Genomic DNA, 11283 nt, shown 5'->3' on the forward strand with positions numbered 1-11283 from the left:
CGGGTCACGTCAGTTCTCACAAAACCGCACACGCGCAAAAGGTTACACCAAGTGAGTCGGCGAGACGAGTTGTATCGTTTGTTTTTGTCGGGTCTGTGACGCAGCTGGAAGGAGAAAGGAAAAGTAGAGTCGAATAGAGGCAAAAGACCGGATCTGTTGCTTTTACCACTGAAAAAGCTGAACAATTCGAAACATGTTAACTGGGTTAATTTTTAAAATTAGGTCACGGTAGTGGGGGTGAGTAAGTGAGCGAGTGAACGGAGACGAGGACCCGTGATTTCAGTAAAAACCCGGAACGTTTTGAACGACTCCGACATTTCGGTTCTTTTCACGGTACTGTTTGAACGACAAGTCAAATTATATTGTCTTCTGTATGTAGTATAAATGTTGTGAATGTGTGTCCCCATTACAAAAAACAACGGAAGTGCATCATAAGCACTCTCAAAGCATCTAATCAGTGATGCTGACAGCCACTAGGGGGTGTATTTGCATGGTGTTTGTCGGTTGCTATGATATGCCGTGATGTATTCAGTACAAGTCTCTTTTTAAGGTCTTTATTTTATACATTTAAAGTACACGAATTCACCTCTCACAACATCACAGCAGTAAAAAAATAATAAGGCAGCTAATTTAGCTAATACCGCATGTATATTTGCCTCATATTGACATTAGCAGCAAGTAACACATCAGCAACAATACCCACTAAGCCCGCCATTGTCCCGCATTGACCCCAAATCAAACACTAGACGTTATTAAAGCTTTTGGTTGTTGTGCTTTTTTTTTTGCTGACTTCAGGTTTTCATCAAGAGAGCTTTCCATGAAAGCAGAAGACAAAAAGCTAAACTAAATAAGCAGCTCGTATCTTTTGGTCGCTTCATGCTGACTGATGTGCTTCTACACAGGTACCGATGCCATTCAGGGGCTGGTCCGGAGAGGGGCCTCCGCCGGGAGATGGACCGCCGAGCAGGGTCTCCGTTTGGGACTCTGAGATGAGGTCAGGGTGCTGGACGACCAGGATGGTGAAACGCATGCTGATTGCGGAGTTTGATACCTAGGGGGTTTAAGTGTAATGCCTTATTATTTCATCATAATTTCATGACAACATAAAAAGATGCAGAAAAGATGCAGCCTATTTTCATTCACCTTTATGCATAATTTACAATATTTATATGCATTTTTTAAAATTTTGACTTTATTCTAAAAAATTTCTATTTTGTTGTCTCGTAAAATTATTTATTTTAAATATTGTAATAAATGTATATGATAAAATGTGTATTATTGTTTTATTTATTACTTTTTTCTTGTTATAGTAACATTTTTATACAATATTTTATAGCTTACTTCTTCTGTTTTTTATAGTTTCTTTTTATTGTTTATTTTATATTACCAATTTTTTCAGGTAAAATTAGCCTTCCTCAAAATATTGTATATTTATAATTTATTTTATTGTTTTTATTATATATTTATTTTTATATTTTATGCATAATTATGTATTTATTATATTATGCTTTCATATTTCATTAATATACTGTGTCATACAGGATATTATGACTTTATTCTCATAAAATTAAGAATTTTTCTCGCAAAATTAGGCTTTTGCTCGAAATAGTTTTACTATTACCTCATAAAATTAATATATTCATTTCTAATAATCAAATATATGTTGTACAATTATGACTTTTTGTCAAAACATCATGAGACTATCTTGGAAAATATGTACAATATATATTTCTATTTGATATCCCATTTCTACAATTTTTTTTTCAGATATAATGTGATAAAATTCACTTTGTTTTTTTCTTGTAATATTAAAAGGTATGCCTTAATATTAAAATATATATTTCTTATGATATTATCATATTAATATGATTATTATTATGACATTTTTATAGGTAATTTTTCCTTCAAAATATCAATCTCTTAATTACATTAAAATTTTTGTCTTAGCTGGTAATATATATTTTCATATATTTCTTTTTTCTAGTACAATTTGTTTTTTCCTCACAATAGTTTCCCTTTAATCTCGTCACATTCACGTTTTTGTCTTGGAGTGTCATTCTCGCGATACTAAACAACTTTTTCTTCTTAAAATGACAACTTTTGGCTTTGCAGTACGAAGTGATTGTAGTTACCAAAACAATCCAGCAGGGAGTGCTATAGACCTCCATATAATGATAAACATTCAATGGCCGTCCGTCACTCACCAGGACTGGGATTTCCTAACCCGGGCCGACGCAGCAGCCCTGTCTCGCATAGGGACGTCCGCCAGAGGGTCGTCCATGAGGCGGGGGGAGAAGGCTCTCTCCAGATGAGCCCCGTGGAGGTTCAAAGCGAACATGGTTGGTGGAGACAAGTCCAGCTCCAGTAGCATGATGTTCTCAGCCTGGAGGGAACCGCACACGGTAAGCTACAGTCGTCCCTCGGTTTTGCCGGTTAATTGGGTCCAGACCCGACCGCGTTGAATGAGTCACCGCGATATAGTTACTATAATGTTATTGAACGGTATATTTTTCGTAGTTAGGGCATAGAGAACCTGTATAGGACTTGGTAAATACGTTTTTTAACATTATTAGATACCCTGCAGATATGAAATAGTACGCATAAAGTCATATTTACACTAATATTACTGCCGGCTAACAGCGATATGGCTAACAAGCTAGCAAGCTAACTGCTAGCTTGAATTTATTTCTTGTCAACAGAAGCCTAAAACCTTGCACTTCCGGGATAATGTATTTTAATAATATATTTTAACTGGAAATAAACTTTTCATAGCTATTAGATTTTCTTTACTGTTTAAAATAACATTTTCGTATATATTTTAGCATTTTTTTTCAGTTGTGTGCTAGCATGGCTATATTGTAAATCTCCACGCTACATGAATATACTACAGGTTTCAAGTAACTAAATACATTACTTCAATGAATAAATGATTTAAATGATTATTTTATATTTTAAACATATGAAACGTTTTGTATTCTTTATGTTATGACGTACAAATCGCTTGGGTTTGAGTACAGTATTTTTTGGACTAATAATAAATTGTTTCATAAAGTGCTGACCTGATATTTGGACGGGGTGCCGGTTGCCGTGGCAACAGCGACTTGCGCAAACATGAAATAGTACGCATAAAGTCATATTTACACTCATATTACTCATTGTTCACATCACCGGCTAATGGCTAAGTGGCTAAAAAGCTAGCAAGCTAACTGCTAGCTTGAATTTTTTTCTTGTCAACAGAAGCCTAAAACCTTGCGCTTCCGGGATAATGTATTTTAATAATATATTTTAACTGTAAATAAACTTTTCATAGCTATTAGATTTTCTTTACTGTTTAAAATAACATTTTCGTATATATTTTAGCATTTTTTTTCAGTAGTGTGCTAGCATGGCTATATTGTAAATCCCCACGCTACATGAATATACTACAGGTTTCAAGTAACTAAATACATTACTTCAATGAATAAATGATTTAAATGATTATTTTATATTTTAAACATATGAAACGTTTTGTATTCTTTATGTTATGATGTACAAATCGCTTGGGTTTGAGTACAGTATTTTTGGACTAATAATAAAGTGCTGACCTGATATCTGGACGGGGTGCTGGTTGCCGTGGCAACAGCGACTTGTGCATACTGGCTGATCGGCCGCTTGTATCCCACGGCGGAGAGAGGCCTCCTCTTGACCCGTGTGGGCGCACTAGGATGAAGAGGGTGACGTGTATTGGGTATTTCAAAATAAGATGCTGGGCTTCATCACCTCTCGGACGGGACGACCGACGTCAGCCTCCACTGATCCTCCTCCGCGTCAAAATGGAGTCTGCTCACGACCTTCTTCTTCTCGTCGGGCGGCACAAAATTCTCAATCAAAAGGGACCTGAAAGGAAGTTTTCACAAGTTGGTCCCGACGTTCCCGCCACCGCGCGGAGCGTGGCGTTGACACGCACTTGTACTTGAGTTCTCTGGTCAGCTCGTTCTGGGTCTGCTCCAGCTCCTGACGGGTGGTCACGTGCTCGTCGATGACGTCACGCATCTCCGCCCACACCAGCTGGAGTTTGGCGTACAGCTGAACGCCGCCGGGATATTTGGACACAAAGCGGTTAGCACTTGAACCCCCCCCCCTCCCAAACACATAACAGACTACAGATGAGGGAGCTCGCGTGATGCTAGCACTGATGCTAACGTTTTTTTCTTCGGAATCTCAGAAAAAGTAATTTTTTTTTCTTGTAATGTTAAAAAATATACATACATAAATTTCTTCATACATATGCAGTATATTATGAATTTATTTGAAAAAAAGATTTTTTTTTAAATTTATTTTATTATTATTATTATTTTTCATTGATATTTATTTTTTGTGTAATTTCCAATATATTAAAACTTTATGATCATAAAATAAAATAAAAAATCTCGTCAAATTTGGATTTTCCTCAAAATATTTTGGAAAAAAAGAGAAAGGCTTCGCTACACATCTTAAAATGAATCCATGAGTCAGCTACAGACAAGGGAGCTCCATTATGTGTGATAATGTTAGCGAATCAGCTAACCTAGCATGATGTCACTGTTAAAACGTGATGTTAGCGCTGTAGCATCACATGGCCATGCTAGCACTGCTAACGTTTGAGTTATTTTTGTAATGTAAAAAAAAATTGTCAACAAAATAATGTTGGAAAATGAGGAATCTCTGAAAAAATATATTTTTTTCTTGTAATGTAAAAAAAATACATACATTTCATATATATATATATTGTATATTGTGTAATATTCAATATATTAAAATGTTATGATCATAAAATAAAATTTAAAAATACGGTCAAATTTGGCTTTTCCTCAAAATATTTTGTAAAAAAATAAAAAGGCTTCGCTACACATCTTAAAATGAATCCATGAGTCAGCTACAGACGAGGGAGCTCCATGTTTGATTATGTTAGCGAATCGGCTAACCTAGCATGATGTCACTGCTAAAACGTGACGCTAGCACTGCTAACGTTAGTTTCGTTGGAAAAAATATTTACACTCAAAATTTACATTTTATACATATTTTTTGTGTAATATACAACAAATTAAAACTTTCTGATCATAAAATAAAAATGAAAAAAAATTGGTCAAATTTGGCTTTTTCTCAAAATATTTTGGAAAAAAGAGAAGGCTTCGCTACACATCTTAAAATGAATCCATGAGTCAGCTACAGACGAGGGAGCTCCATGTTTGATAATGTTAGCGAATAGGCTAACCTAGCATGATGTCACCGCTAAAACATGATGCTAGCACTGCTAATGTTTGTTTCGTCGGAATCTCCGAAAAAATATTTTTTTTCTTGTAATGTTAAAAAATATACATACATACATTTTTTCAAACATACGCAGTATATTATGTATTATTCATAACATTAATAACATATTACTTTAAACTCAAAATTTTCATTTTATATATTTTTTGTGTGTAATGTACAATATATTAAAACTTTATGATCATAAAATAAAAGAAAAAAAATCTGGTCAAATTTGAATTTTCATCAAAATATTTTGGAAAAAATGAGAAAGGATTTTTTTGTAATGTTAAAAAATATACATGTGTAATATACAATATATTAAAACTTTATGATCATAAAATAAAAGAAAAAAATTTGGCTTTTTTCTTAAAATATTTTGGAAAAAAAGAGAAAGGCTTCGCTACGCATCTTAAAATGAATCCATGAGTCAGCTACAGACGAGTGAGCTCCATGTTTGATAATGTTAGCGAATAGGCTAACCTAGCATGATGTTAGCGCTGTAGCATCACATGGCCATGCTAGCACTGCTAACGTTTGAGTTATTCTTGTAATGTTCATCTCACCCTCCTCAGCTTCTTGGTCTTCAGCTCCACTTCCTGCTGCAGGGAGGAGAAGGTCTCCCTCATCTCCAAGGTCTCCTCGTCACGCATCATCATCTGCTGCCGCATCTCCCGCTCGCGCCGAATCTGCGCACACCGTCGCGGCTTAGCGCCTCTCAGCGGGACCCGGCCGGCTCAGCGAGCGCTCACCTGCTCTGCGATCTCCTGCCTCGTCTGCTCCAGCAGCTTCTGCTGCTCGTTGGTGTGATCCATGATGGTCTTGCCTCCCACCAGAAGTTTGCTCTCCATGGCCTGCAGACACGGTAAACGCCGACGTACGGTAAACCACAGGCTGGTCTTACGGCGCCATGACGGAGCGCTGGGATCGTCCACCTTGTGCAAGTGTATAAAGAAGCCAAGCCAAATGGCCTGGCTGACCTGCAAATAAATATTTTGTACGTGTGCGAACCTTTCTACTGGTGGCTAGCCATCTAAATTCTTCCAATTATCACCACCAGGCCTTTATTTGGAAGTTTATTTTGCACTGAACAGGACCCTAACCCTAGGGGTTAGGGTTGGGTGGGGTTAGAGTTAGGGGTTAGGGTTAGGGGGGTTTAGGGGGTTGGGGTAAAGGGTTAGGGTTGGGGTTAGGGTAGAGGAGGGTTAGGGTTGGGGTTAGGGGTTAGAGTTAGGGGGTTAGGGTTAGTGTTAGGGGTTAGGGGTTAGGGGTTAGGGGGTTAGGGTTAGAGGGGGGTTAGGTTTAGGTTTGGGGTTAGGGTTGGGGTTAGAGGGGGGTTAGGGTTAGGGTTGGGGTTAGGTTTAGGGTTGGGGTTAGGGTTAGAGGGGGGTTAGGGTTAGAGGGGGGTTAGGGTTTAGGGTTGGGGTTAGGGTTTAGGGTTGGGGTTAGCGTTGGGGTTGGGGTTAGGGTTAGAGGGGGGTTAGGGTTGGGGTTAGGTTTAGGGTTGGGGTTAGGGTTAGAGGGGGGTTAGGGTTAGAGGGGGGTTAGGGTTAGCGTTGGGGTTAGAGGGGGGTTAGGGTTGGGGTTTAGGGTTAGAGGGGGGTTAGGGTCGGGGTTAGGGTTAGGGTTGGGGTTAGGGTTGGGGTTAGAGGGGGGTTAGGGTTGGGGGGTTAGGGTTGGAGTTAGGGTTTAGGATTAGGGTTAGAGGGGGGTTATGGTTGGGGTTAGGGTTGGGGTTAGGGTTAGAGGGGGGTTAGGGTTGGGGTTAGGGGTTGGGGTTAGCGTTGGGGTTAGGGTTAGAGGGGGGTTAGGTTTAGCGTTAGGGTTGGGGTTAGGGTTAGAGGGGGGTTAGGGTTGGGGGTTTAGGGTTAGAGGGGGGTTGGGGTTAGGGGTTGGGGTTAGCGTTGGGGTTAGGGTTAGAGGGGGGTTAGGTTTAGGGTTAGGGTTGGGGGGTTAGGGTTAGAGGGGGGTTAGGGTTGGGGTTGTGGTTAGGGTTGGGGGGTTAGGGTTAGAGGGGGGTTAGGGTTGGTGTTGGGGTTAGGGTTAGGGTTGGGGGGGTTAGGGTTAGAGGGGGGTTAGGGTTGGGGTTAGGGTTGGGGGGGTTAGGGTTAGAGGGGGGTTAGGGTTAGAGGGGGGCTAGGGTTGGGGTTAGGGTTAGGGTTGGGGGGGTTAGGGTTAGAGGGGGGTTAGGGTTGGGGTTAGGGTTAGGGTTGGGGGGGTTAGGGTCAGAGGGGGGTTGGGGTTAGGGTTGGGGGGGTTAGGGTTGGAGGGGGGTTAGGGTTGGGGTTAGGGTTAGGGTTAGAGGGGGGTTGGGGTTAGAGTTTAGGGTTGGGGTTAGGGTTGGGGTTGGGTTGGGGTTAGGGTTAACAAGTACATCACATTTTACGTCAACTGAAGCGGTTGACCGTGCATATCGACGTCAACTTAAGTGGGGACTTTTTGGAAATAACACATTTTATGTCAACAAAAGCGGTTGATCGTGCATATCAACGTCAACTTAAGCAAGCCCCTTTTATAAACAAGTACAACGCATTTTACGTCAACTGAAGCGGTTGACCGTGCATATCGACGTCAACTTAAGTGGAGACTTTTTAGAAATAAGAAGAACACATTTTATGTCAACAAAATCGGTTGACCGTGTATATCGACGTCAACTTAAGCAGGCACTTTTTAGTAACAAGTACATCACATTTTATGTCAACTAAAGCGGTTGATCGTGCATATCGATGTCATCTTAAGTGGGGACTTTTTGGAAATAAGAACATATTTTATGTCAACTGAAGCGGTTGACCGTGCATATCGACGTCAACTTAAGCAGGCACTTTTTAGTAACAAGTACAACACATTTTACGTCAACTGAAGCAGTTGATCGTGTATATCGACATCAACTTAAGTGGGGACTTTTTGGGAATAACACATTTTATGTCAACTGAAGCGGTTGATCATGTATATCGACATCACCTTAAGTGGGGACTTTTTGGAAATAAGAAGAACACATTTTATGTCAACAGAAGCGGTTGACCGTGTATATCGACGTCAACTTAAGCAGGCACTTTTTAGTAACAAGTACAACACATTTTACGTCAACTGAAGCGGTTGATAAGTGGGGACTTTTTGGAAATAACACATTTTTTGTCAACTTAAGCGGACAACTTTTCTAAAAAAAAAAAATGTGTCAATGTCGACCTAAGCGGGCACTCTCTGTAAACAAGAACACATTTAATGTGGACAGAAGCGGCCCCCCATGCACGTCGACATCAACTTAAGCGAGCGCTTTTTAGTAAAAATAAGGACCAGGACTTGATAGGCGGGTTGTCGACATAAGCGGGAAGGCCTTAAATGCGGGCTGCTGTTGATGTTGATATGTTCCACCTAGTGGTGAACTTGGTGTACTGCGGCGACATGGAAGGAATTTTCCTCGAAATTCCTAGAGTACGACCAGAGCGCTCTCCGGTTTTACGGGTGCCGCTGCAAACTCCAAAAATGGCGGACTAAGGACTACAAATCCCAGTTACCCCAGCGGCACGATACCTTGTACTTCTCGATGATCTTCTCCACCCCATCCTGATCCCACTGGCCGTCATCCACGCTATTCCTCTTCTCCCGGTTCCGCTTCTCCTTGGACTCGCCGCCGTCCTCGCCAGCCTTCTCTCGGAAAACGGCGTCCCCGTCCAAAGCGGCCAAGCACCTGCTGAGCCTCTTGCTGTCCCGCCTCTTCCTGCGCTCCCTGGCCAGCGCCCCTCGCTCCTCCAGCTGGGCCTTCAGCCGGGCGATCTCCTCTTGGAATTCCCGGAGCAGAGCGGCTTTGGGGTCCTCGTTGACGCGAGGCTTGTTCTTGATGTTCTTGGCCCGGCTGGCGTACCTCAGGGTTGCCAGGGATTCGTTGTGGTTCCTGTGCGAGGGCCCCACCGTGGCGATCATCACGGTCCTGGCGTTCCCGCCCAGCGAGTCCTGCAGCAAGCGCGTCAGCTTGGAGTCCCTGTAGGGAACGTGGCTGCTCTTCCCGTCCACCAGCGCCGAGATGACGTTCCCGAGGGCGGAGAGGGAGAGGTTGATCTTTGTGGCCTCCTTCAGGCGCTTCCCTTTGGCGCCCGTCTTGCTCTGGCGCTCGCTTCCGGCCAGGTCCACCATGTTGAGCTTCCCAACCCGGATGTGGTCCTCGCCGTCCGGCCCTTCCTGGCTGCACTCCACGGTGACCACAAAGATGGCGTGGGAGCGCGAGCTGCGTTCGTTCATGTTGGTGAAGCCCACAGACCTGGACTGGTCTCCCAGGTTCATGACGTGCTGGATTTCGGCGGCGTTCTTAGTGACCACCGAGGACAGGTCCTTGACGTAGACGCCGTAGTCCGGGTTCTCCTTCAGTTCCAGCTTCCGGTTGTTGTCCTTGCGGAGGAGGTCTCTGATTTCCTCCTGGTAGATCTCCAAGTAGGAGGACCTGACCAGGTACTTCTGGTTCTGTGTTCTGGAGATGTGCGTGAAGATGTGATGGAAGGAGTTGGGGATGACGCCCCTCCTGTCCGGGTCCCCCGGTACGCCTTGCATGGTGTGAGTTTTACCCGTCCCCGTTTGTCCGTACGCGAACACGGTCCCGTTGAAGCCGCGGAGCACCGAGTCCACCAGAGGTCTCACGGCGTCGTCGTAGATCTCGCTCTGCTTGGACTCCCAACCAAAAACCGAGTCGAAGGTGAAGACTTTCATGGGCTCATCAGGTGGAGCCACGGGGTTCCTGATGGTGATCTGGCCCAGCTTGTGGTCTAGATCCAGGATGGTCTGGCACTCTGAAGCCGCCTCCTTTTTACTGAGGGGCCGGCAGCGGGCCACCACCCTGACCGCCTCGCAGTGCTTCATCTTGGGCATGCCGGCACCTCAGCGACGCGCCGACGAACGAGCGGTAAAGACAACGTGCGTCATTCGTCCGTGAAGGCACCACGATGCGAATGCGTCACTTTTTTCCACGTTTAAGCTTCTCAAAATCCAGCGATAAATCCTAGGAATTCAAGCCGCGACACACGCTCTTCATCCCGGGTGGGATGCTGCTGCGTGCCGGTGTGTCAACACAGCCCGGCTCCGGTACACGCCCTGCCGCTGGTGGACAATGGGAGGCGGTCACGTGACCCGCGCGACCAATCGCAATGCAGCATATCTCGCCTACTTCCTTATAAATCATGTTTACCATCGCCGGGCACATCATTAGTAGAACGCGCCGTTACTTATTAATATTTTTATTATTCCGTCATACTTTAAAGACAGCTACCTCTTTTGCTAATGCTAAATATTATAATGTGCATAAATGTGCTGTATCTTGTATTATACCGGCGGTGTCCAAAGCACATAGTGAAAATGACGTCAATATGATAAGAATCTTTTTTAAATTTTATTTTATTTTCATAATTTAACCATTTCCCCAACCTCATTTATCACAGTGTTTTCTCGTTTTATTTTTTAAATATATTTTATTTTATATATTTTTTAATATTTCAACCCTACTACTAAAACGACTTTTTCACTCTTAATATTTGTTCAAAATTGACTTTTTCATCTTAATATTTAGACTTTATTTTTTATAAAATTTTACATTTCTTTTTTTATTTGAAAATTATATAGATAGATTATATATAGATATAGATAGATTATATAGATATTTGGACTTTGTCCTACCATTTTCTCTAACCTAATTTTATTCTAATAAAAATGTATTTTTTCCTTAATATTTCACCTTTTGTACTAAAATATATTTTACCTCATCGTGTTAAATTATTACTTTTTTTTCCTTAATATTTTGACTTAAATTCTTGGAATTCTTGTAAGTTAAATATTTATAAATTAAATGTATCCTCTGGAGCCTATCCCAGCTGTCTTGGGGCAAGAGGCGGGGTCCACCCTGGACTGGTGGCCAGCCAATCACAGGGCACATATAGACAAACAACCATTCACACTCACATTCATACCTATGAACAATTTGGAGTCGCTAATTAACCTAGCATGTTTTTTTGGAATGTGGGAGGAAACCGGAGT

The 11283-nt window shown here is 42.3% G+C and overlaps 1 protein-coding gene across 1 annotated transcript; it reads right to left on the reverse strand.

Annotated features, from left to right (window-relative positions):
- Positions 1 to 545: 545 nt before the first annotated feature.
- LOC131106930 (kinesin-like protein KIF3B) lies at positions 546 to 10342 on the reverse strand. Its single transcript, XM_058056478.2, has 8 exons — positions 8800 to 10342; positions 6021 to 6122; positions 5835 to 5957; positions 3947 to 4065; positions 3760 to 3876; positions 3585 to 3699; positions 2205 to 2383; positions 546 to 1051 (listed from the first exon to the last, which is right to left on the reverse strand). Exons 1-8 carry the CDS (start codon positions 10123 to 10125, stop codon positions 916 to 918), a joined length of 2217 nt encoding a protein of 738 aa, XP_057912461.2. The 5' UTR covers positions 10126 to 10342; the 3' UTR covers positions 546 to 915.
- Between the last annotated feature and the right edge of the window lie 941 nt (positions 10343 to 11283).

The sequence above is a fragment of the Doryrhamphus excisus genome, linkage group LG19 (assembly GCF_037039965.1).
Source record: "Doryrhamphus excisus strain RoL-2023G ecotype Guam linkage group LG19, RoL_Dexc_Guam_v1.1, whole genome shotgun sequence".
NCBI classification, from domain to species: domain Eukaryota; kingdom Metazoa; phylum Chordata; class Actinopteri; order Syngnathiformes; family Syngnathidae; genus Doryrhamphus; species Doryrhamphus excisus.

Coding starts and splice junctions, on each gene's coding strand:
- LOC131106930 (XM_058056478.2), bottom strand. CDS start 10,125: ATGCCCAAGATGAAGCACTGCGAGGCGGTCAGGGTGGTGGCCCGCTGC. Junction 3,700..3,759: donor TCGGTCGTCCCGTCCGAGAG/GTGATGAAGCCC, acceptor TCTTCATCCTAG/TGCGCCCACACGGGTCAAGA. Junction 1,052..2,204: donor GTTAGGAAATCCCAGTCCTG/GTGAGTGACGGA, acceptor TAAACCCCCTAG/GTATCAAACTCCGCAATCAG.